Source organism: Pithys albifrons, chromosome Z (assembly GCF_047495875.1).
Source record: "Pithys albifrons albifrons isolate INPA30051 chromosome Z, PitAlb_v1, whole genome shotgun sequence".
Classification (NCBI taxonomy): Eukaryota; Metazoa; Chordata; class Aves; order Passeriformes; family Thamnophilidae; genus Pithys; species Pithys albifrons.
In genome coordinates, this window is record NC_092497.1 from 24963633 (window position 1) to 24991403 (window position 27771).

Genomic DNA, 27771 nt, shown 5'->3' on the forward strand with positions numbered 1-27771 from the left:
GTTTCAGTATAAAGTCAGCAAATATGATGAAAGCTTACAGAAATAATTTTTTTAGAGCTCTCCTTAAAAAAGTACCAAATTTCACACTATTTACAGACTCAGATTGCATAGACTTTCAAAATTTAGACTCTCATCAAGTTTTTATTTAAGTTTGAAGGTCTTGAGTCCCAATCCTGGACCTCCACAGCCTGAATAACATTGCATCAAAGTCTCCTTTTTTTTTTCCTCTTTCCCTATCTCCAACACTGCAAAAGTCAGAGATCTCCAGTTTTCACCCTCCTTGACTCCAGTCACACAAAATGTAGTATTTTTTGCATGTTTAACAGCCTTTGAAAGTTTTAAGATGCCTTTTTGAAGGGACACACTGATTCTGCGTCTTTCTCTACCATTTCCTCTACCACTAGCACTTGAGGAAAAAAATTAAGACAGAAGGTATGGATACATCGGTAACTCACAACTTCTGTTACTAAACAGCTTAGAGGCTTCCTCAGCTGATGGCTAATCAGAATCATTAGTAGCCACTGATGGCTCTGTCTCTTTCTGGAACACATCTATACTTGGTGCATTAAGTTGTACTACGAGTTTGTTTTCCCCTTTATTTGCGGGTAGTTTTAAAGCACCACAAGTTCATTGAAGGACCCTATTTGGTTTCTTTTAGTACAAGAAAGATTAAAGAAAACACTCAAAATTTTCTGCCCCTTAACATTAAAGATTTATCCATAACTTTCTTATCTTAGATGAATCACATGGTTTCCAAACTAAGATAATCTGGTTCATTTACTCTAGTCTTGCATTGAGGATGTTTATAGGGAAACACCCATCATCCATACTGTAACTATTCTAATACTACAGGATGTTTTCGGAAGGGAGAAACTAAAACTGCAACATTCAAGATGCAAGTATAGCATATATAGAAGTGTGATGTTTTCTCTTTTGTGCTAAGTTTTTTTTATCTCCCCAATAATTCAAAACTTTTCTTTCTTATTTCAAAATGCTGAATGGCAAGATATTTTCAGCAAACCCCTCAAGATAACTCTCAGGAGTTTTCCTCAGGAGTAATAGTTAATTAGTCGTGTATGAATGTGCATATACACTTTTGGGGGTTGCCATCAACCTTCTGCACAGGCATTAATTTTTATTTACTGAAATTTCACTTACCATTTTATTATCCAGCCAAGTTTTTTGTAAGGCAACTTCTTAAAAAACAAAACAACAAACCTTTCAGCATTCATACATAATGAGATTTTTCTACAAGTCTTATAATCAGTTCTACAGTTGAACACCCAGACTAGCTTTGGACTCTATTCCCTTTGCAGACAGGCAGATTTAAGCTATGAGATACATGCCAGAGTTTTGTAGTCAGCAACCTCTTACCATGAATTAAATTTCCTCAGTGATTCAGACTCCCAGTCTGCCTTCCATGATATCACCTGTTTAGGGTATTATTTTTTTTGAGAAAGTCCATAAACCCCTGGCTCTTTTAAGTCAGAAAAATGTTCTGCTCTGAGTTCATACAACAGTCTAGAGGATTTATAGTTCAGATTGTAAACAGAGACTGACATAGAATCCTTCTGAAATAGACTTGGAGTCTATAAAGATGATCACAGCATAACTCAGCATATTACATCAGTTTCTCAAACAAGAAAGCAATATTTTCAAGAGAGTTTATGACCTTAATTTCCAAATCCAGCGATTTTGTATGAAGTCAAGATTTCTTTCCTACTCTACAGTTTTTTCAAAAGTTTATTCAACTATTATTCCTGATGATTGGAGGACACATCTTCAACTACAAATAGACAAAAGAAAGTTAAAAATGCTTTGAAGTCTTAACAGTTTCTCCAGCAAGTATTGATTTGTGGCTTTTTTTACCAGACATTTTTCACCAACTGGTTCTCAGCAAGTCACTGGTTTGAGTACTGGAGGGTGTGGTTCACAAAAGTGAAGGAAATTGAGCTGAATGCCATGCAAACAATCTATACATTTTAGTCAGTGCTGCTTTGGTGTCCTCCAGTATGTATTCTGTACCTTTGTTTTCATGTTCTTCACTTCAACACCATGACGGTGCTACAAAATATTGTAAGATGCTTAATAAAAGCAGAGTTCACAAAACAGCTCACTAAGACATCACTTATTCAAGAGCCAATTATAAAAATGTGGATTTAGTAATACAGAGTTGGTCTGTTTGATGCATGAGAGCAACACTCCAAATTGAAGCACAGACATCTACTTCCTTTCCCAAAATACCTTTAGCTGATGGTGAGACTTTTTTAAGGTATTCTGTACATATTCTGCAAAGTAATTATCTCTGCTTTACTAGCTCTTCTCATCACTAAATTTCTACACCCCTGAATTTGTTTCATACTTTAAAGTATTTTTTAACCAAAATTTTACATGTTCAATTCAACATAAGCTATTTCTAAGTATGTAATTTTGCACAAGTCAAAGTTAAATTAGTTATCAAGTTCACTACTGCAATCTACCATCATGTATTAGACAAACAAATAAATCCTCATACAGCTGAGCCAACTACACCAGAATCTACATAAAGGAACTTGAAAGGGAAGCACAACAGAGAGATAAAGCATTTTAAATTATTTAAAAACAGGATGTGATGAATTCTCAGTGTTTATCCTCTCTAATCTCTAATTTCCAGTGCTAGACCTCAACATTCATGTATTTAAATTCCTTAAAGCCTCCCCAAATTCAAGTGAATTGATATGTCAGTAACAGCAATTACTATGTATGCAATGAAGCTAAGAGTGTGTTTAATATATTTAATATATGAAAATATGTTAATAGTCTCATTTCCTGGAGATGAACTGAAATGGTGGCTGTACTCTTTCACCTGTAACAAGCATCAGTTCTCAGTCCACAGACCTTCAAGAATGCTTGTGTCAAACTTTTGCTGGTGTATACAAGTAGCTGTGAAACAGTATGTTACATTTTATCTTTAGTCCAATACCAAGGACATTAAAGACAACAACCTTGCATGAAAAAAGTAAGCGTTCCACCGGTATCACCTTGTGTGTGATCAAACTGAGTGCCTATTTATCATGCCTATGAAGTACTGTCCACAGTTTTAAGGCCACAAAAACACTGCAAGGTAGTTTCTTTCTCTGTGTGAGGGCTGGTGAACACAACTGTATGGACATAAAAGGTTTTGGGGTTTTACCCACGAAGTTGTTCTTTTGAAGTATTTTTTTCCTAAACAACCAGATTTGGTATCGTTCATCAAAGAAGACTTCATATCTTATACTTAAATGACTTAAAGCTTAATCATATTAACCTATCTGTGGGAGAATGGTTAACGAAGACTGGAAAAGACACTACAAGAAATGGATTTACAAGGACAGCCACGGATTGGAACTCACTGAGACTTTTAAAAAATACCAGGACTGATGTTATACAAGTTTAATGATTGCATTTTAATTGTATGGTTCTCAGTTGCATGGTTCTAATGTTGTAGTGTTACCCCTCCCACAGTTTCAAAATGGCTTTCCTGTTGCTGTTGTTTTCCCTTAGTCATTCCCTCTGTGTTGTCTTCTCCCCTAGACATTTTTCCCACCTTGCTCAGGACTCTGTTCCCATCGGTTCTTCGATGGCTGTTCCCTCATTGGTTGCTCGTTGCCTAGTTACATATTCCACCCCTGTTCTTATCCAATCCCATCCTTGTTACCACCTCCCAGTTTCTAGCACCTTCCCTACTCGACCCTATAAAAGTCCTTGTTCTCCTTAATAAACTTGCTCCTACGCCTCTCCACTGCCCCACGTGGAGTGTGTGCGAGGAGCCGTCTCTGCCATTAGCAGCCATCACCCATCAGTAAGTCCTACAGCCAAATATCCACAACTAACTTAGTACCACTCCTACAAACTTTGAGAAGAGCACTGCACTATATATGGAGGATCTCAAAAAATTTAGATTAAACTTTCTGAAATCTAAGGCATTAGAACACAAGTATCTACTCTGCTGCTTCTAAATTTCAGAAGTATCTCACTTTTGTGTTTCCACCTCCTGATGCCTACCACCTCCCACGTTTCTATTATGGCAATGTATGTTCTTCACATTAAAAACTGCAGAATTTTCATAGAATCATAGTATCGACTGAGTTGGAAAAGACCTCTGAGATCACCAAGTCCAACCCTTGGTCCAACTCCAGTCCATTTACTAGAACATGGCACTCAGGGCCACGTCCAATCTCAGTTTAAAAATCTCCAGGGATGGTGAATCCACCACCTCTCTGGGCAGCCCATTCCAATGCCTGACTGCTCTCTCTGGAAACAATTTTTTTCTGATCTCCAACTTAAACTTCCCCTGGCAGAGCTTGAGCCCGTGCCCCCTTGTCCTATTGCTGAGTGCCTGGGAGAAGAGACCAACCCCCACCTGGCTAGAACTTCCCTTCAAGGGAATGATCTAATTTGATTAATGAAAAATTTCTGGGTATAATCATGAAACATTATCAAAGATGCTAGAGGGGTTTTTAGTTCATAAGGAGTCTCATTCTTAGCAAAAGAGCATGACCTGTGGTTTTTAAGCTCATATTTGCCTTCCCAGTTCTTGGAATATAGATAGCCCAAAACACAGCATTTAAACATCAAGTTTCACTTTCCTGATCCCTATGTTATATTTGAGAGTCTAAAATCAAAAGAAATGATCCAGTAACACATACAGGAAAACAATTTAAAACTCACTGGCTGGATGTCTTTAATTAATATTACAACTAAACCAGAAAGTCCATAAGCAAATTTAAAAATGCCCAAAGAATTCAGCACAGCTTTTATGTATATATTACTCATAATACTGTCTTTAATTCCTTTATTATACCTTCTGAACATTCAGAATATAACCATAGTCCTGACTGTTTGCCTGGTTTATCAATACAACTTTTCAGACTTATCTTACAAAATATGATCATACTGAATACATCTTAAATTTTAATCTTTAAATGAGTTCAGAGCTGCTTCTTTGATAAGCATTTCTCAATTTGATAATACCATTAATCACGAAATGGCTTTCATCTGTGTGTTCTCCATAAAAGTCTTGGGGTGAGCAAGACTGTTCCCATACCCTGTAGATAAAATTTAAGTCCAAAACACAGCTGTGCTTGCAGTGTTCATCTCTTTGAAGAACCCACGGTATCTGGTAAGTATTCTGACATGCTTAGAGGGAAGTCCCCATGGATTTGAGCAGCTTACAAATATTAAGCATTCATACAAACAAAACTACATTTTTGATGCTGGAAGTCAAAAAAAGGAAGTATTTCACTAATGAACACATTGTTCTAGAGTCAGATAACTAGTTCATTAATTACGTAGGAATTTCAGCAGAAGTCAGTTTTCCAGAGTGACATTTCATTTCGTAATAAGCCAACCTTTTCTCCTTCCATGATCTTGATCTTTTAAATTATGTTTCCCACACCCAGAGATACTTAAGTACATCACAATATACCTTTTGACTCCTCAAACTTACTAAATGTTCCATCCTTTATACTAAATGAGACAAAATATACCCAAAACATAAAAAGAAGTTGAAGTATAAAACCAAACCAAGATTCTTTCTTGTCTATAATGGATGAAATTAGTCTACATTTCCAAGCTTCTACATGTTTGAACTGTCATGAACTTCCATTCTGGGCTAGTTTGTTGTGTGGCAGGTTTTTTCCCAAGAAGGAATCTGCCTACAATACAGCTGCCCTACACTAATCAGTCTCCACTGATCACAGAGAATTTGTTTCTCCCTTGTCTCCTGTAAGCTTGTATCTTGCTTAAACAGCAATAGCAGAAATTTAACACCCAGATGATAGATATTTCAGTTTTTATATCTTGATCCAAAAGGAGAAAACACAAAACATTCTTCTCAAAGATTACAGGTAATGCAAATAACATCCTTCTCAACTCACTGTGAAAATGAAATTATTAGAACGTCCGAAATTCACTAAAACCCACAAAGCCAAAACCAAACTAAATCAACTTCCCCACAAATCAAAAACAGATACCTAATACAGAAAAAGTCTAAAATGTTAAAGCTTGCCAGAAATACATATGCAGCAAGCTAATATAAACCATTCCATGCACAAGTTCTATTTATAAAGCAATTCTTCAACACCAGCTGTAAGATATGTTGTGTCATCATAGATACAAGTACTGCTTTCCCTCAAACAATGAAATGAAAAACAAGAGATGGTATCTTTCTCTACCACATAATATAGATGACCAAGTTTTTTAACTCAAGACTTTCCAAGTTAAGAAGAAAACACAATGTACATTAGATACAACTATGCACGACTAAAATAATCTACAAAAGAACACACCTTTTAAGGTTACCAAGGTTACTCTCTCAGGAAAAATATGAAATTAAGTATTTTAAAACCAGAATTCAAGAGATCATTGATGTTTAAAAAACAAAAGAAAGCAAAACAAACCAACTCTCAATCCATATTTCCTGCTCACTGTAATATTGTTTTCCTATTTGACAAAAGAACAAAAAATCTTTTTCTCTGCTACAAATTCAAATAAAATGGGAATTATTTTACCACACTTTGAAGAAAGCTTTTTAATAAATGTAGTATTCAGAATCTTCAGCTGTGTAATACATCTGAAAAAATATGCTAATTCTCTGTGTAGCAAGATTTAAGAACAAAAAAAAGCACTTATAATTCAAATACTATGACATTATAACACCGAGTTTATTTCATATGCTGAGCTTTCTGAAAAACTACTTTAGGCACAAAGCAACACATCAAAATAAAATGAGTTTGGGAATCGTAAATCCTTTTGCCTCTCTACCTCATTCTATACTCAAAACCAGAGATTAACACTATTTTTAAGTTGAAATCAGTAGAAGTGATTTTGACAAACTAAACAAGGTGTCAAGCTGAGATAAAATGGCATTTGCAATACAGATTAAATGAAACAAAACCATTTTACCTTAGAATCAGAAGTCTGCACTCTTAATAATCTGCTTAGGAACTCATAATTTTTTCAAAAGTATTTCTGAGATGCAATAAAGAAAACATTTTTTAATTTTGGCTAAGTATTCAAGATTAGAATTATTTTAAATAAAACAAGCATACTCATTCTAAAACAGTTTTACCAAAATTCAGTATTCTTCAACTGTGCACACCTTTTTAGCCTGTAGGAAAATACACTTTTGAAGTGTTACAACAAATTATACACTTGGAAAATGGTTCCCTGTTTATGTGTTTCACAGTATCAGATAAAAAGCCACTGAATTCCCATGGTTTATCAGATTATCTCAGAAAACTAAACTGAAAAGTCACTTCCTATGTGACCTTTTAAAAGAATTAACAGTAGTATATATACTGCACATCTCTTTCTGCTTGATATATTAGTCAATATTCCCAGTAACCACAAAATTTTGAGTTTGACCCATTTAATTCAGCCATGCATTTGGACAGTAAAAGACAGTGAGATAAAGAGGTGGTGGTTAGTTACGTATGTCAGTTGTTCTCACTCTTCAAAAGCACTCAGCTGAGGGGTGAATCCAGAAAAACAGGGTCAACATCAAGTGGAAAAAGCATGCCTTCATGTACCGCATAGTAAAAACAGGCAACTAAAAACCTGGACTTGCCAACTAAAGAGCTCAGTTACCTTTACCATACCTTTATCTGCTGTCTTCTAAGCATGGCAAGTTCCCTCATATCTCGGAATGGTTGCAGTAAGTACTGGTACAGCTCCATGGTAGCTTCTGCAAGACTACTGTAGGCTTCATCTTCCATTTGGTACAGTTCAAGCAGCTCTACCATACTCTCTGTATTCTTATGCTTTTCCAGAAGCTGCAGAAAAAGCATCAGTTTTAGTGAAAATATTCAAACATTCCTGCTAAAAGTGATAGTAATTTTAAAAAACTTTTTTTAGTCTATTCTTTTGTACCATCTTCCTGTTCCCACAAAACCATCAGACAATCAAACAGAAAAAAAATCTCAAGTCCCCAACATACATGTTCAATTTACCCAGTCAAGTATAAGCACATCTCTGATAACCTTAACTGAGAATGAGCAGCACTCCTACTGATTGTTATGTTTCCAAAATTTTCTGGCAAGTAATGAATATGAGCACAAAGACAGCACGAAAAGCAACTTAGTAAAAGAATCTACAACACAGCAATCAAGTACGTTACTTCGTGCATTTCCCACTACTGGATATCACCACTGGAGTAAAAGGAGTGACAGGAAAGGAGACAAAAAAAGGTCGCATCTTGAATTTTTTACATTTTGGGGGTTTTTTGGTGTTTGGATTTTTTTGGGGGGGTTGCCAGTTTGTTCTTTGGACTCACACAGCTCCAACATATCAGTGTGGCTTCAGCCACAGACAGGAATCTCTATGAAACAAAACACTGATCTGTATTTCTGGTAATTTTGCCTTTCAGTTTATGCTTCCAGTTTTGAATTCCCACACAGTTTATCTATGAAATTTCAAATGTGTGATGATTTCATTTTTTTTTTGCAACAGGTATTTTCTAAGCATCTTAGATGTTAGTATAAAAATACTTTAATTCATATAAGAAAGCACAACATTGAAGTCTGTCCCTTCCTTTAGTTCTTAGGAAGAATAAAATTCATCTCTTTGTACAAATTGTCTACAAGGCATATTTTTTACTTCATAAACTTGTTTTGCATCTATTTTGGGCATATGCCTGGGCAGACCTCTCATGCTGCTGGAAATCTTTGACCATTTCTAAAAAAAATATTCAGCTGTTCAATAAAAACTAATCTCATACAGACAGACATGTGGAGTGCTTGATGTATTTAAAAAGACAAGATTACCTGAAATTAATTCCCCCATATAATTTCTAAGTCAAAGTTGCTTGTCCTTTATGTTACCATCTCAAAAGCATATATTCATAGCAAGTTTATTTAAATTTCACACAGAATCAGAACCCCACAGAATGAGCACATCATATCTTCTGTCTGTTTGCTCAAGTTGGATGCCAACCCTCTCTGGAATACTCTCTGTATAGTGAACTGCATCAAGTATTATAACTGGAAGACAAAATGGATGGAACTAGAGATTAGAAATTAAAGCTTTGGTTAAGAGGCCTTGATATTTGGTTCACTTAAACCCCAAGACAATGAAGAGAAGCCTTGATTACCATACTGTTCACTCAGCTTGCTCCATTACACTTAGATTATTATGCTATGTTTCAGATTCCAGATCAGGTAAGAAAAATTTCTTTCTTCATAATTGAAAGTTTGTTTCAGATCTCTAACTCTCCACCTGGCCTGCCTTTGAAGCACTAAAGAAGGGTTAAAATGAGAGAGAAAATGCAGAGCAGAATGCAGAGATGCTCACAGTAGCTTCATTTACATGTTCAGCTTTAAAATAATGGTCAGATGACAAGACAGGAAGACCTTTCCCTCATTAAAGCTTGCAGAAAAGAAAGGTCTGGGGCAGATGGTGTAGAACAGATGTGAAATTCCTCAGCAGCACAAGGCAATTGGTTGTATTACCTAAACGATTTCACACAGAGAATTGTTGCTATTTCAAGTAATTTACTATGCCCTTCTACTCTTCTCTTTACTATTTTGTAGCATTTGAGTTCTCACTAAGAACATGCCACTGAGTAGTGGTTTGTGGCTTGCAATCTGTAAAACAGGCATTTTATGAACTTTCAGGATTAGACACATTAAAATAACCTGAAACTACTGGGACAGAAGTCACCCCAAATGCTTTTGGATTTGAGTACTAAGTCCCTATGGTTTTCACACATTATTCCAGCCCACTAATTGTTTTAACCATCTAGTCTAAGAAGCCACCTTCTTCCTCCATTCCTCTTTCTGCACGCTGCTGTCTACAAGCAGAGTTTTGTACTCCAGCTTTCTCCTGCTTTCCCTGGCACTGTCAGAAAAACCTCTTGCAGTCCCAAAGCTGTAATTATCCTTACGTTAACCTACTGAAAAACTAAATCTTTCTTCTCAAGCCACTAATTGCAACAAGGGTCTTCATTATTAGCAACAACTCTACCAGAACATTATCATGTTAATTTCCTTCTGGTTGCTAAGGCTATTAGTATCTTAGTATTAAATAAATTAACACCTTTGTTGCACTGTGAAACCCTACAGAGCTACCAGGGTACAAATTCTAGAGGGCAAAAATGACAAGTGAAGATTTAATTACCAGTTAAAGCAGACTCTTAGGTAAATTAATTCCAGGAACAGAACAAGACAATGCAGGATCTTTGGGGTTTTTCTGTGCAGACCATTCTTAAGACCTATTTAATAGTTCTGATATTTTGAAAGACAGGGTGAACTTTGCAGAAGCTGGAGTGCAATTGTCAAGAAATGAAGGACCATTACAATTTTATGACTATCAGTACAGTACAAAGACATCTTAAGGATACTAAAAGCTAGTAGCTAATTATAATTAGTTGGCTGTTCAGCAAAATCATGTCCATCTGTGGAAACCACAGCATTAAAGTAATGAATTATCAATACATTCCTGTGTATATAGAAGGTAAGTAAATGACCATAACTCCATGGTCTTGTCTCTGTCCAGTTCTACCGAGCCTGTTGCTGGGGTTACCCCAATCCTAAATCCAATCCTAAACCCCAACTCCTTCAGAAATACCGAACCCTCAATAAAATAAAAAACACATGCACAAAAAAAAACCCAAACCAGAATTCAGGGCAGTTATATATACAGAATTAGACAGACAGACAGACAGATATTCTTAAACTATTAACACATGGTAAGCTTCCATTCTTCCTCTCTAGGCAATGACACATGCAGAATGTATTTTTCCTGTGACTAAGGTGGACTTCCTGAAAGAAAACAGTGATGAAATTTCATTTAATCTGCAATTGACAAAAAAGACTTAATGAAACATGAAACATTACTTGGAGACCAAAGGTACCATCTCATTTGGTTTGTCCAAAGACCAATGAGCTATTGTACAGATGGATACTTTTCAAAGCAGAGAAGAAGGTTACCAGCTTGCTAGTACTTGTTACATTTGGCTACATTACAAACATCGCTATATTAACCCACAGGCTCGTTCGGCGTTTTCATGAAAAACATCTGAACATTGATCTTGAATACTGTGTTCAGTTTTGGGCCTCTCACTACAAGAAAGGCATTGAGATGCAGAACAAAACTGAAGAAGGGGAATGGAGCTGGTGAATTGTCTAGAGAATATGTCTTATGAGGTTAGCCTAAATAAATCAAAATATCTAAATATTTTTGGTTAAAAATTGCTGCTTGCCCTACTAGCTCCCAGGTAAGTAGGAAGCAGAAGCAGTCAAACTGTACTGTGCTGCATTTCCCCTAAGAAAAGACAGAAGGGGGGAAATATCTACAAAAAATAGATAGGACAGCTAGACACAGCACTTCTCAAAATGGTATGATAGCTAACTTAAAGCCCCACTTGAAAAGGTGTATTTTCGTTTTAGTAAATATCCAATTTTCCAGTACTGAGTAGATCACCTTGACAATATGAAATATCAAAATCAACTCCGTAAGTTTATTAAACAAAGGGAAATAGATAGTATATCTAATATAGCACTTGGAAATACCACTGTCTATATTACATTCTTGCCTAACGAAGGAGGTTGCTGTGGATTGTCCTAATGAAGTGCTACTTCTTCACTAAATGTACAGTTTGTCTTACTGGTGTCTGAATTTTCTTACTAGAGGGTGATGCCAGGTGGAGGGCAGTCACTCCTCCCAGGTAACAAGCAATAGGACAAGAAATGACCTCAAATCGTGCCTGGTTAAGACTGGATAGCAGGAAAGAATTTCTGCATGGAAAAGGTTGTCAAGCATTGGAACAGGCTGTCCAGGGAAGGAGTCGAGTCACCATTCCCATAGTATTTAAAAGCTGTGCAGATGTGGCACTTGGGGACATGGTTTAGCAGTGGGCTTGGCAGTGGCTACACTAGTGGTTGGACTTGGTGATCTTAAAGGTCTTCTCCAATCTAAATTATCTTATATACGTAAAGGAATACAGAACTATTCTCTCTTACCTTTTGAAACAGACATGATAACTAATCACCAAGTCTTCACCAACACAGTGTAGCATAAACAGAAGCGTGATAGCTTTGATTCTACTGCTAAACAGAGCCCTGTAAGCCTGATGAAGAGTCCAGGCTGTGTTACTGCCACCAATCCAAAGACACTGACAGAAAAACAGAAGGTGCAAAACTGGCTGCATGCAGCAACTTCCATTATAATGCAATCTGAGAGGAGTGTTCCTGCTCTGGATCAAAGTCAGCTGAACCATTTTTTCAGCTGGCTGCCACCCAGACACTACTCAGACTACTAAATAACCATAGTGCTGGGACTAACACAGAATCTACAGAACTGACAATGCCACAAGGGAAACCAGGCTCTCAGGTAGTCTGATTCTGTATGTTCCAATTTTTACACAGGCAGTATCTAAATCAGTACCTGGCCAAATGTCTAGACCAATCTGGTAAGTTAAAACCACAAAGTTTTCAAGGTGTTAGCAAAAAGTACATGAACAATTTTTGTGGCAAGTTTTATGCCCCAGTTAAGACTAGTTTCAGCATATTCAGTCTTCCTGCTCATTTACTTCAACAGTCTCAATATGAATTTTTGACTTTCACAATTTTTAAATTATATTACAACAGTGGGTGGAGGAGAGTAGACCTAACATCCTGTACAGGCGTGATAGTCCTATATCCATTGAATACTGCATTTATTTTAAGAATCATGTTTCACAGATGTTACATTGTTCACAACTAAATGAATCCATATATTTTAGGCAACTATTATGCAGATACACTCTAAGCAGCAGGAAACACTTTTTTAATAAAACTATAAAGCACATATATTTGAACTATATAACTAAGGTTATTTCTTATTTATTTTTAAAAAAAAATATTTTGTCCATAAAGCTTTAAAAGAATTACAGCAGCATAATTATGGGCAGATTGACCTCAGTTGGGTACATAATCCAAGGCTTCATTTACTCACTGAACAGTCAAGTCTAAAATTTCTTTGCTATTACTCCAAAAACTTTTGCTGTTACTCCTACTTTATTTTGCATGTTTTATAAAGATATTGTGATATGGCATATACAAATTTTTAGGTAAAACCAGCCATGAAGATATTTTTCAGTATCTTCCTAAGCTTCTCACACTTTCAGGATAATAGTAACTATGGAATACCCTATTTTCCTAAGAATTTAGGTTCTCAGAGGCCTGACAGTATTATCTGTTATTTCCAGGAAGAACTCCCAGGATTTTTAATTGAAGCAGCATGTTCAGTATCACAAGTAAAACTACAGACAGCTGTTGTCAGTGAGACGTACACTACAACACAGTAGTTTTTAGATACTCCCTCCTTTGCCCAGAACAGCAGTCCTAAAATACCAAACCCTCTTACTGATACACTTGCAATTGTCCATAATGAGCTTCAGACAGAGTTACAATGAAGTGAAACTGAACAGTATATAAAATCCGTATGTGGAATTTCAGCAACTGAATTTAGACTGCATTTTTTTGCATCAGAACATGCTTAAAACTGCCTTTATTTAAGCTATCTATAAATAAACAAAAGAAATTATTGTTAAAAGCAAACACACTCCCAACATGTCCTGTCAATAAATAAACAGGAGTCTCAACTACATGAAATCTTCACTACAGGCAAACAGCTTTTCTCTCCCTTACACTCACAGTGCTGTACTTAAACGTCACTCATCACAGTTCAAAGATCAAGCCTTGCCAGGACATCCAGCTTTTAGTTTGCATGATTGAATTGCCATCAACAATTCTTAACTCTGCTGTGTAAAAAGACCACTTGGATTACTGTAGCAGTAACAGACTGACTCTCCAACACACATCTAAAGTATATTCTACTGCTGGGGCAGAAATCATCTAAGAAAATACAAAATATGGATACAGAAGGAGGATGCCATAAACAAATACTAAACGGCATGAGAAGTGCTGGTACCACCACTACATCTGTTTAACCTCTTAAGATTAAAAGAAGACATGAACAAGTGAATTCCATGTCAACTTATTTGGAAAGAACAGCAATCGACCACCTAGTAAGTGGACAAAAAGCACAATTTTTTTTCAAAGAGGTTTCTGAAAACAGGGAATTGGAAGTGTACGCTGATGCACTGCCAAGGTTATTGTCTGGACTTAGAGAGAGTTTTCTAAATGGCTGTTTAAGGAAAAACTAAGCTAATTCAACTAATCAAACCAAAGGCACATATAAACACACATAACAAGTTCAAAGCTTGCAGTTATTCTGAGAAACAAACAGCAAACACCATACACACCAAACAAAACCCAACAAAGACACTGGAAAGCAAAATACAGGGTGCTTAACACACAAGAAGTAAGATGTTTTTTCTAGGCCTCTGAAGAGCTGCTAATAGGAAGTGAGCCACAACAACTCTCTTTAAACCCTTTTTAAAACAGTTATTTACCTGGGTACAGAGGGCCTGTGTTCCTCAGCATATCTGTGTAGGTATGTATTTTGTATAGGTGGCAAGGGGTTTGTAGCTGGGGAGCTACAGGAGTGGCATCTCTGACAAGATATCAGAAGCTTTCCCCATGTCCAACAGAGCTCGTATCAGCAACCTCCAGGATGGACTTACCACTGGTCAAGGCCAAGCCCCTCAGCAACTACGGCTGCAACTGTGGGGTAACACAGTTGAGACGGGGGGGGGGGGGAGAAAGATTGCTGGCACAACAACTACAGCCCAAGACAGGAACGAGAGCAGGTGAGAGGAACAACTCTGCACTCACCAATGTCAGTGATGAAGCAGCAGGGGCAGGTTGCCCAAGCAGCGTGCAGAGATAGCCCTGCAGCCTGTGGAAGAGCCCACACTGGAGTGGGTAAATGGGCCCTGAAGCAAACCGTCATTCCATGGAGAGCCCATGATGGAGCAGGCTCCTTGGCAACCTGTGGCCCCACAGACTGAGGAGCCCACACTGGAGGTGTTTTCTGGCAGGACCTATGGCCCCATGGGGGACACATACCAGAGCAGTCTATTTCCCAAGGACTGCACCCTGTAAGATGGATCCATGCTACAGAAGTTCATGGAGGTCGGTCTGTCTCCTCTGAGTGGGTCACCATGCTGAAGAAGGGGTAGAGAATGGGAAGGAGTGGTAAAGACAGCATGGGATGAACTGACCACAACCCTCATTCCCTGTCCCCCTGCACCACCTAGGGAGAGGAGCTAAAAAAATCAGTAAGGAAGTTGAGCCCAGAGAGAAAGGAGGGGTGGTGTGAAGGTGTTTCATGATTCAGTTCTATTTTTCATTATTGTATAAGTTAATTTAATTTCCCTAAGCTGAGGCTGTTTTCCCTGTGACAGTAACTGGTGAGTGATCTCTCTCTCCTTATCTCAATCCATGAGACCCATCATTTTCTTGCCAAGCTCAGCTGAGGAGGGGAGTCAGAGCATCTTTGGTGGGCACCTGGCAGCCAACATCTACCCACTACAAGAGAACAAACACATCTGAAGTCGACAACCAGCATGCTGCAGATTGCCTGGCCTCTTTTCACTCCTATCAGTTATCCTCTCTTATACTTTGGTTAATAGCACCTGGAGACAAACAATTACTTTTGCCAAGTTCATTTACACTGCCTAACAAAATGCACTTCATTTCAACGTGCTACCCAAAACATAACTTCATGGATAAGAACTGAACTAAGAAAAACTGAAGTAGTATTTCAATGTAGTCAAGTGAGCCAAAACATTACTTGCATGCATGTATCACTGCCGAACAATCCACTTCTCTCCTCCCACACAATGTTCTAAATAAAAATCTCTGCAGAACTGTAGGCATATATATGTAACTTGTTGGACTATCCCAAGGCTCAGGCATAAAGCTGCCAACTCTGACAACAATATATAGCCAACTTTATCTCTTAATGCTCGAGAGGGAGAGGCCAACAACTGAAAACTACGCATCTCCTTTCCTGTAAACAAGACAAATATGTAACAGCACATGTTTCTGTTTAAGATGGCACTAGTCTGGTCAACTTACCTTCCTGCGTGATGTGCCTGTACCATTCCTGAGTTAAGTATCAAGGCAAATGAGTGCCTGTAAAAACTGGGCATTTTCTTGAATTTAGTCTATTACTTAGAATAGCACAGGCACAGATAAGCTACAGAAATCACAGTGAATGAACAAGGTCTAATTGCATAGGAGCCATTTGGAGTTTTACTCTGTTACTAACACAGAAATAGATATTTACAGTGCAATGTAATTTGATGAATGAAATAGAGCTGTTTACTGTACTTCAGAGTTATTATGGCACCCCATGACTTCTTTCCTTTGGAAAGGGGCAAAATAACTAAAAGATAAAGTCACTGATGAATCACTGATCAGTTGGACAACACCTTTCCCTGAAGGCTTGGCAAAGAACTTATTTTACACATGTCCTAATGAGTTCTAAGTAATTTTTTTTCTGCAGGCCAGAAGACTGAGAACATACATTACATAAGTGTGCATGCTGTGCCATAAAATACATTAACTTTGAGTCCACAGATCCTATTCTTCTGTGCTTCTTGAACTATGCAGTTAGTCTGGAGAATACACTCAAAGTGCATCAAAACTGGCCATTGCCTAAACAAAAATATTTGCATAGAATGAATACATTTACTTAGCAGGTATTACAGTGCTACTCTTAAAATCCTTCATTTCATGTAAGATTTACGATGTCAGGACAGAGTCCCAGCCAAATACCCACCTCCACTAAAAAGCACATGGTGTTTTATGAAAACAAAGAACATTTGATGCGAAAAAAAAAAATCTAAGAGGTACAGTCAATTTCACTCTGAAGTCAGCTCATGGGAATTAGATCAGCAGTACGGAATTAGATGCAGTTGTACAATGCATTTGGCATGGTAACAGATAATTCTCAAATGTCTGATAAAAAGTCTTCTGTTAGACTTTTAAAAATCTAATTCAAAGCAGGTTAGCATTACAGTAATGTAAGATTCTAAGCACTGGTATGGGTGAATCTACTTCTTAAAGCCAAGCTTGGGTGAAGACACTTCAATAAACTAACTCAGCATCTGGCAGAAAGCTGGTTTTGTACTTTCTTGGATTAATTTACTGAGGTTTACTGAGTTGGATCAGCACACCGCAAGGACAGAGAAGCAGAACAGGAACAAACACAAAGCTGAAGGGGGGGCAGAGAGAAAGCAACAGCAACCCCCCTTTCAACACTAGCAAGCTCCTGATCCAGTTCTTCAGCTTCCTTCACCAACACAGCTGATGAACTGCCTTTAAACCTGAGTGACTCCTGGTAAGTAACTCCAATGGCCCTCTGCCTGTTCTTTCCACCTGTTAAGAGTTCACTGTTTCAACCTCTACAGGACCTCATGCAACTGAAATCATGGAAAGGCAGGCCTAAGAAGGAAACAGCATTTTGCATCACTAAATGCAATGTTTAGTTTCCAAGCTCAAATTATGTTGTTTTTCATTATTTAAAAGTGGAATAAAACATCCCCAAAAAGCACACTAGAAAGGACACCTTTACAGTCCACTATTAATAGCAAAAGGCTAAATAAGATACCAAGAAAATCCTTAAATCTTATACCATGCACACTTCTTTTCCTCCTACCTCAACAGCAAATACTATGTAAATTATAAGCTATTATATCACTTTCATAACAGAACAGTATTTCAGGCAAAAGCAATTTATTTACATTAGCACCAGGTGAACAGACTTTTATTCTGTGGGGTTAACTGTTTGGGTTGGGTTTATTCCTATCCTTATGGAGAAATGAATGGGAAAGGATAAAGAGTTTAAATGTTACAGAAAAATAAAATCTATGCGTGATAAAGCAGCACGATAAAATAAAATCAAAATAATTCATACCATTTACCTATTAACTCTTCCAGAACAGATCCAATGTTGCCAGTACTCTGGGATTCTTTTATCCATATACGAATTTTCTCATGAATTATACTACTCTAAAGTGACAAAATGGTAGAACTTAAAATTCTAACATCTGACAATTATGAACAAGTATCACACTACTGAAAGCTGAGAAATTTGAGCTGAGCTCTGAAGCACAGTGCTACTTGTAGAAAAATCACAAACTCTCAGAAACTTCTAGAACTATCTACTTGAAAATTTCTTAACTTCACTAATACACTAATTTCTTTTTCTTTTTTTTTAATTTCTCTACAACAGATATAAAACACAGTGTTATTTGAAGTTTGGGGTTTCTTTTAAAAGAAGAAAATCCTAATCAAAACTAGTTATATTTTAAGCATGAGGTTCAAAGAGAAAACACAATGAGGGTTCCTTCTAACATAATAATCTATGATTAAATTATTGAAAATCTTTTACAATACTCTCTCCTTAAAGTAGCTCAAAACAAGTCATAATGCAATACTGTTATTTGGAAAGTTGCCTATTAATTTTAGAGGACCCACATAAATAGTCTGCAAATCAACACAAACAAAGGCTAATTGATTATCTAAACATTTTCCAAAGGAAAAAAAAAATCAAACTCATCCAGTGCCCTCACACTAATACCACAGCATTTTTTCCAAAAGAATGTCATAAATATGTGCCTACAAAAGCATTTTGGAAAGCACTGAAACAGTAGATAATGAAAATTTTGTTTGCTTGTTTTATGCATTAAAGAAAGCAGAGGTATTCAATTTCCTTCAAAACAAAGCAAAACAGTTTGCTGAATGACTGGAAGTCTTTTGTAACACCTTTCCAGAAGGAAACCCATAACAAAACAGTCTGCTAAGTGTTCAGATTTGTCGGAATAGGTAATGTTTGTCTGTCCCTTATGTTGCCAAAAAAAAAAAATCACAATCATATATTTGATACTACTACAAAAATACCACAAACAGAAAAGGATAGAAAGGAAACCCAGAGAGAGGGGTCTTACCAGTGAAAGTCTGTTAGTGAAAGAATATCTGCCCAAATTTTTGCGAGGGGAGACATGCATTGTACCACCAGTGTTCTATTTACATCTACTCTCAGTGGCTCCAGATGATCATTCTCAAAGACTAGACGGCCAGGGAAGCTTTATTCACTTCAAAACACCTTTCTGTCTACAACCAGAGCTAATTCAAAAGTAAAATCCAAACTGCACAAATGACCCGTTAATAAAAGGTTATTTACACAGTTGACAGGCAAGAGCGAGTAAACAAGGAGACATTTGTGGAGAAATCAAGTCACCATCTATTACTCTGTGTTAAAATTCTTCATGAGGTTTTCAAACAAGGTAATAATAATCCAAATTCTTCTTAAAATGGAAATTAGGCAAGGTTCAACAGCAAACTAATTAGAACAAAACCATATTTCCTTTATTAGTTGATACAGCTTATGACTGGAAGATATTATGAGATCATCCAATTTCCTCTCCAACAAATTCAGACTGTTCTCTTTATTTTTATGATCCTGTCCCTAGTCATCAAAGTGTTTAAAGACTAACCCATATTCTAGCAAATAACACCCACCAACAGATTCCTGATGAGCTCATACTCCTGCTTCCTGCAAAGTCACAATTCTTCCAACACCGTTCTTAAAACAGCACTACTCTTAAAGCAAGTATTTTTAGTGAACTACCCAAGACCTTAGTTTTGAATGGACACAGTGATGTTCGCACTATGCAAGGTGTATGAGTAATTACATGAACTGTTCCAATACCTACTGGCCTCATCTCCCTTCCTCAAGAAACTCCCAATCTGCTCATCTAGATCAGCAGACACTACACAGTTAAACGGACAGTTGCCGCCAGACTCGTATGTCCCTTCCCCTTCCCTAGAAGGGCCATCACACTGAAGGACAGTAGCAGGACAAAGCTTCTGGACACAGAATTTTTAACACAATGAATTGTTTACAACAGCAGAGTATACTATTTACAAACTTTTACAACAGAGCACATTAATAATAACTTGTGAGATTTTTAAAATAGTTATTTTAACTCAGGGTGATTTTTGTGTTCGTTTTCTGAAAGAGAGAAGAAACAATGTAGCAGGTTTATTACTGACAAGTCCTAAGACCTCCAATTGCCACCAAAGTGCAAAATAGGTTCTAGATGGAGGCTTCTCTAAAGAGCACAATGCATATCATTTTCTTCACTTGCTTTTGTAGGATACTGAAAAAATACAGTATGGCATTCACCAAATGTTAATAACTGAGATTCTTCTCTGGAGAAAATAGAGGAGAAAGAGGACTGTGCCAACTTAGAAGATACTTTGAACCACTGAAGCCACAGGCTCAACGTTCCACAATTCCCTCTTACTCTACTGCCTGTTTAGCAGACCATGATCTTGAGCAACAGCTCACACATTCATATTAACTAACACAGTGATGTTGTGTATCTTCAGAATATCATCAATTCTTCTTCCCTCTCTTCCTATCCTACCTTCCCTTTCTTCCCTCTCTACCGTATTCCTGGTGGCCAGGTTTTCATCTCTTGCAAAGATAAAGTTCTCTCCAGTAACAGCAACATCCTGGTGGATTGCAATGCTTTGTTTCTACCACTATTAAAGAAGAAATGTTAAAAGCACAACCTCAAGGAGCTAAAAATGAAGTAGTTTCTGAAAATCCTTGCTTCATTATGCCTTCTTCAGCTCTGCAGTAGTAATACTTATATATGCAAAGAACACAAACCTCATTGACTGTCTGTAAACAGTATCTTGTCATGTTACAGAAAGAAACATAAAATTATTAAATTATTAGAAAGAATCCGTTTTCAAATTCTGAAGCTGCTTGAGGAATACTATCTCAGCCAGAAGAGGAGAGGAAGAAGATGTTATTGGATTAAGAAAGATGTTTTAAAAAGCATTTACCTTGAAAGGACATTCAACTGAAGAGAAAGAAAATAATGCTGGAAAAAATGAGAAAAAGCATGCAAGACAAAGGCAAACAAAAAAAGGACAACCCAACATCATCTCTAAAAGCTAGAGAAATGAAGTGGGCTGTGAATCCTGAGAAGCACAATGGGTTGCAGAGTGTTTATTACATAATTGTTCACACTCTTCAAAATATTCTGTCATATGGAAATGCTGCAACTTTAAACAAAAACCAGGGGAAAGTCTATCTCTACATCTGTGGAAACAAGTGGAATATCAGATAAAATAATCTGAGCAGCAGAATACTCCCCCAAGTACAAAACATAAATGGTTCCCCAATTCCAGTTTAAGCAGTTAAACAGAGCATGCAGTGCATTTGTTTTTTTTTTTTCCTCCCCAGTATTTTGATAAGGAAATTTAATTATGAGACTGGCAAGCTGCTGCCTTCAGTTTCTAAAAATTAAGTCCAGGGTTACTAGATAACTAATATTGTTATGTTCTATAGAATGTACTCTTCTTGTTCATGTAAGATTTAAATTCTGTCAAGAAAAATCTTTTTTTCAATTTTTCAAGCTGAAGTCCTCCTTTTCTTTGTGTACAACACAATTTTGTCCCTGTTTTGAAGAAATCGATGTTATTTTAGCATTCTGATGTTTTCAGAGACAGCTGCAGTAGTCATTTTCAGCTAGCTCGAGTATTGGCTCAGTACTAGCCAGAGTAGTAATACCATAAAGGTGTCTCCTCAGAGCTGTGAGGCTACTTGCTCTTCCACAGAGCACGCCCTGCAGCTGCTGACGTATTTTCCTTTGGTTAGTATTAACTTACAGTACTAGTTCAGTACTTAGACAGCCTAATTACCAAGGATGCAGATTCAAAACAGTTTTACTGGAGACAAGTGTTAACACTGCAAATAACGAGTATCTAAATACAAACTTTCAAACAAAAACAGCATGTATTTCCTGAATGCTCAGCATTAGTCTTAGCTCTGCTCTACTCACATCAATAGGGGGGAAATGCACAGTAGATCTTATTTTAATCCCCTGTGCTCCCAAAATTAAATCCAAACCAGTGTTCTGTTCTCCTCTGAGACACCCTGTGTTATCTTCTAAATGTAACTCTGGAGCTCACATACTATATTCACTTATCGTTGCTTCTTGCCTAACAAGATGTTACATTAGTTTGATGGAAATACTGCTGCTAACACTTTTTTCTGTGTTCCTGGAACACTGAATAATTTTTTGTAATGTTTTACATTTACTTTTGCGTTATTTTTGAGTTTGATGTTGAAGTTGTCTTTAAATCTCTTTGTACTTAGCAGTAGATCACTAAACAGCAACCAATCATCTTACTTTTGGAAAACTTCCATTTTTGTTACAGTGTCCCGCTATCTACTATACATAAATTTATTTTAGAACTAAACATATATGACCAAAAGCAATGAAATAAAATTCTCCTAGTCACAGAGATGATCCTGAGTATTATTTTTCACTAAAATACTCTAATAGCTTCAAGAAAACATCAGAATATTGGATATTTAGCTTTTTTTAATGCAAACATAAATGAATGACAATATTGAAGAAATACATGTTGGAAAGTAACAAATATGAAATTCCATGACATATAACTGAACCAATTCCTTACCACATTCTATTACATTCATTCGAAACAACCAAAAAAATTTGCCTACTAAAGCTGCAGAAGTAGTTTAAAAAACCCTGTGTCTGATTTAAGAAGAAATTAAAGTGACCATAGAGCCTTCTGTCAAAAACCTCTGTATTTTCTTCTCATTCAAGTTGTTACTGTAAAAAATATTTATTTCTACTTTGCCTTTCCAGTCCTTTAAATCAAAAGAAAATTAAGCCAACCAAGACAAGATAGAAGTTTTCAGGTCTATTCTCATGCTTAGTGAATATATCCCTACACAGGAGATGGAGATTAAAAATAGTAGTAGGTTCACACTCTCAGGACAGCTACAGAAGGTAAGACGCTTTCAAAATTTCTTCAGAATTTAATTATGTACTTAAAAGTGTTTGAACTTCTGTATTACAGCAATTCAAAAGAACACACACAGAACAGAGATACCAAATGGTCTTTGTCTGCCTGCAGACACTGGGATCCATAGATTTTATAAAGCAACAAGAAAACCAAAACAAGCCTCTGACTAGTTTCATACCTGGCATTTAAGATCCTTTAGACTATCACTCATCAAATTTTGGTTTGTCACAGCTCACAGTAATAGGAACATTCCCAGGTGCCACTAACCAAAGATGCTGAATTAGACATGTGATGCACGGATAGGCTTCCCAAACATTCAACTCCCTGTGCAAGAGCAATAATGAACTATGTCTGAGGCATGACTAAGCCACCAAACCCTCTTAATAATAGTTCACACTAACACCACTTTTTATTCAGGAAAACCGTGACTACATTCAACCTTTTGGGAACGCGGCATGGACAGCAAGATACAGCACCATCTTTGGTATCCCCAAACTCAAAAAAAATTACAAGCCTGTACATTCATCCTAGAGAAACCACACATAGGAAGAACATAGACAGGAAACTGGCAGGATCAAAAGTACAGAGGCAAACATTTTCTGCCTTCTAGACACAAATTTTGGAAATACTGTCTGAAGCAGGAATCATAAATAAGAATTCAGTGGCATACTGTCTATTGAAATAACAGCTCTTTATGTTTTTAGCTGAGCACCTGAGGAATTTTTATAAACAGATACAAGCTTAATGAACAGGTTTTTACTTTAATGCAAATTAAATTCCTAAACTATTCCAGACTTAAAAAGTTTTATTTGAAAAAAGTAAAAGATGTGCTATTTCAAAACTGCAAATCAGGCAGAAGAAATTAATTCCAGGTCACACACTTCCTCTACAACTATTTTACTTACTCATCCTGGATCTGTTTCTACTTGCAACATTCTTCAGGCTTGTTAAAAGTTTAAAATCCAGACTGAGATCAAAATTAGTATTACAAAAAGCAACAATTATTAACTGCTGTGAAAATAACTGGTTTGTGTGGAACTTACAGAAAGCAACAAATGGCCAAGTAGGGGATGCTAAAACAATGAACATGAAGTTTTGTGGCTCACTTGCTTATCCACCCCTAAGAATACAATCAACATAAACAGCAAGCATTTCTCAAGTAATACTCTAACTGCACAGAACAATTTGTCCTAGGAAATAAAAGAAATATGTGACATAACTATAAACCAGAGAGGCATATTTTATGATGCTAAATCAAGGTCTTGTGACTTCCAAATTCGTTTATTGCACAATTTTTCATTAATGAAGACTCTTCACATTCCCTGTGCTCCTAGATACCATTCCAGTTACCAATGCTGCTCAATCACTTCCTCTTTTTACCGAAAGTTCTTGTAAGAGACAAAATGGTTGAAAACTGCACATTCCTGCAATCAGCTAACAGACGGACTTCAAGAACAGATGGAGAAGCAAATTAAAGAGTGAGATCAAACATGGATTCAGCAGGTTTGCTTTAAAGTAGAAAAACCTTTACTTCAGAAATACCAAGCAGTACCCATCATCCATTGCTTCATTTGCTTAGAATTGCAATGACAAAGAGTATCAGTATTTGCTTAAAAGAAAGACATTTCCTGTAGACCAAGCAAACTTTTAACAGGTAAGGTAAAGAGAAACCTGAGAGCCAAGAGGGAAAGAGTGGGTCATTCCACTGGTTTCTTTTCTTAAACATGAACTAGCTTTAATTAAAGAAGGATCAACTTACACAACTGACAGTGACAGAAGTACAGCTGTATTGACTTTAGGTATACTACTGGACTGGGTACCATGGTAAAGAAAGGTTATGCTGTAGTCAAATACATACACAGGCTCCTGCATTTTGTCTGCACCAAGTTCAGAACACTCACAGAGAATAAGATGTTGTGGTGTGGAGATATTGATGGATAAAGCTTGCATTGTATACTGATAACCAATTTATTTTTTGCCAACGATATTGGTGGGAACAAAATAGAAATTGAGAGTCTCCAAGGAACAAATGGTTCTTGGTTAGAAATTCCTAATCAGTACCTCCTCAAAAACACCACATGCCTTTGAGTTAGGTACACTGTTCCTAAATTCCAGATGTTTACAAGGAATTTCTCTAGTCCTGCACAGCTCCTTGTAAAAACTACTGAGCTGAACACTCAGTCGAATCTAAGCACACACTCCCAAGTATTCACGCAGTCAAATGAAACACTGAAGACAATATGATTTCTTATTCTCTGGACTAAAACTACTGCTGAAGGTTACCCCAGACTAATTACCAGCTACATACCAAATCGCAAGAACTAATTTAGCCCTTTAAATAGACATGAAAAAAAGATCAAAATTACATACCCTAACACAATAGTTCAGAAATAGACTTCTACCTGACAATGCTGTACTTGGATGTTCTTACCATGACTACATCATTGACAAAACAATTTTCTCATACTCTTAACTCCAATCACCAAGGAAAAGCTCAGCCTGAATTCTACAAAGACTGAAAACTATGCCATGAAAACAGAAGGGAGGAGATATGCTCACACTCTATCATGGAAAAAACAGTCGCCACCACACATTTCTGAACACAAGGTTGGTAGGATACATGCAGGTAGCTGAACCAGCCAAACCTGACCTATTTCCATACAACAAAATTACAATTAAAAATTCCATAACCTGATCCATACGCACAGTCACACCTAGAGAGATCTTATTCCATTCTGGACCAAGGCCAGTGGAACAAAAAAAACTAACATAAAATTCTCCTTTTATAACGGAGAAATCTTGGTCCTCATACACTTCAGAAGCGAGTCAGCAGGAAGTCCTCAACTACTTTGTCTAAACATTACTTGGTACGGGAAAGGCATGGCGTGTCCTGAAACATCCAAGTCTTGACAGACACTACCAAGGGCAACACAGTAACTAACTGCTAGAGCCAGACAGCTTGATTTTTAGAATTCCAACTCCAGGAACTTATCTGCTTAACAAAACTTGTACTTACTCCAACGGAAAACAACTCACTATATAAATACCATATTGAGCATCCAGAGCCTATAGGAACCTTGAATTTCTTGGCCTCAAGTGCCTAAATGGTACTGTCAAAATAAACACCACATGTTGCTGCTCCCATTTAACAGAAAAATTCAGACTCTAACACACCCCATCCAAGACAACGCAAGAACAAAAATACGGGATCTTGCCAAATCCATCAGATTCTTCTTCACAAACATCTACATTTGATTGCACAGAATAAAGTACCGAGTCACACTCAGATGAGCAACGAAACCTGCACCTTCTTAAATCCTGGCCCTAGAGACCTTGGAAAGGTTAAGCCTCATTTTCTCACTAAGGAATGGGACAAGAACAAGGATTCAAACGACTAAAAAAGATGTCACAGACTGAATTGAAGGTGACACTAAAGTGCAGGTATCTGGACCGGCCTCACCTCCTGTATTCGCCTACGGGCCCGCTGCAGCACCTCCTCGTATCCCTTCTGTCGCAGCTCACTCAGACTCTCGTAATACTCTTCGGGGTCATCGGTCTCGGTGAAGAGTACCTGCGAAAGGATCTTCCAGCCACAGGTATCCAAGCTGTGGACCAAGTAAACTTGTAGCTTGTAACAGAGAGCGTCCATCTCCTGCTCAGATAGTTCCGGGGCTCCGAACAGCACCGTCCACATGCCCGAGGGCTCTTCGGGAAAGGCAGGCAGGTACGGCTCCAGCTCCGAGTTCACCGAGCACAGCTGCTGATGCACGGCCCGCAAGTCCTGGAAGGAGAAGAGGCCGGCCCAGCTGCACTCCTCCCCGGCGGGCTCGGCGTCGGGAGCGCTCGGCTCGCCCGCCCGCGGAGGCGAGGGCGGCAGAGACAGCGCGGCGACCGCGTCCTCCTTCCCCAGCTCGAGCACTTCGATATCCTCGGCGGCACCTGCCGCCTCGGAGCCGCGCTGCGGCCTCCGGGCCGGGCTGCCCTTGGCGCGCAGCGGGCTCCTGGGCAGCGCCTCGGCGCGGGGGTGTGCGCAGCTCCGGGGCGGCCCCACGTCCCTGCGCGCTGCGGCGCCGCCGGCCTTGGGGGCGGCTGCGGCCTCGGGGCCGCCGCGGCGCAGCTCGCGGGAGCCGCTGCGCTGGCGCTGCGCCGTGCGGTTGTGGCAGGTGATGGCGAACTTGCCCTCGATCTCGTTCCAGGCCACGATGAAGGCGAACTTGTGCTTCTCCCGCTCCTGGAAGGCGTGCGGCCTGACGGCCACCCAGTCTGCCTCCAGCGTCTCCTCCAGGGCGAAGGCGGACATGGCGCTGCGCGGCTCCGCACACGGGCACAGCCGCCCGGCCTCCGCGATCCCGCCCCGTCGGCCGCCCCGCAGCCCCGCGACGCCTCACCGCCCACCACCAGCCATCTTAGCGGCCGCGGGGCGGAGGGGGACGCGGAGGGGACGCTCCGGTTCCGCGTCGGCCGGAGCGGCGCGGGAGGGAGGGCGGAGAGGGATCTGCAGCTGGCGCGCGTCCCGGTCCCCGCGCGGACAATGCCCCGCGCCCCCGCGCAGGCACCGCGCGCGCGTCACGTGGGGCGGGATCTGTTTACAAGCGACGGCGGCGCTGCGGCAACTCCGCGCGAGCCCCGCCCCCGCGGCCCCGCCCCGCCCCCGCCGCACCCCATTGGCCCTGCGCGCGGGCGGAGCCTCGCGCCGCGGCCCCGCCCCCTCCCCGCGGCCGCCACGCTCACACTCCCGCGGTGGGCGGGGCTCCCCGGAACGCGGGGGCGGGCGCGCGGGGCGGGCGTGGGGCGCATGCGCGCGGGGAGGGGCGGGAGCGGTGCTGCGTTTAGTTGTCGCTGTGGGGCTCAGTTATGATGAGGCACTGAAGGGGACTGCTTAAAGGAATAGTTACCAGGAGACCGTGACGACAGACGCCATGAGATGGGGATCTGCACTTCTGGTTAGGCTGCAAAAGAGCGCAGCTTCTGTGACGAGACCTGGCGGCGAGGCAGAACTCCC

At 39.0% G+C, this 27771-nt stretch overlaps 1 protein-coding gene across 1 annotated transcript in view; it reads right to left on the bottom strand.

Annotated features, from left to right (window-relative positions):
* JMY (junction mediating and regulatory protein, p53 cofactor) overlaps positions 1-27348 on the bottom strand; it is a 66790-nt gene extending 39442 nt beyond the window's left edge. Inside the window, exons 1-2 of the mRNA XM_071579827.1 lie at positions 26230-27348; positions 7620-7793 (exon numbers count right to left, since the gene is read on the bottom strand). Of these exons, the coding sequence (XP_071435928.1) occupies positions 7620-7793; positions 26230-27069 (1014 nt within the window). The 5' untranslated portion in view covers positions 27070-27348. The remainder of the gene's footprint in view (positions 1-7619; positions 7794-26229) is intronic.
* Positions 27349-27771: the final 423 nt, after the last annotated feature.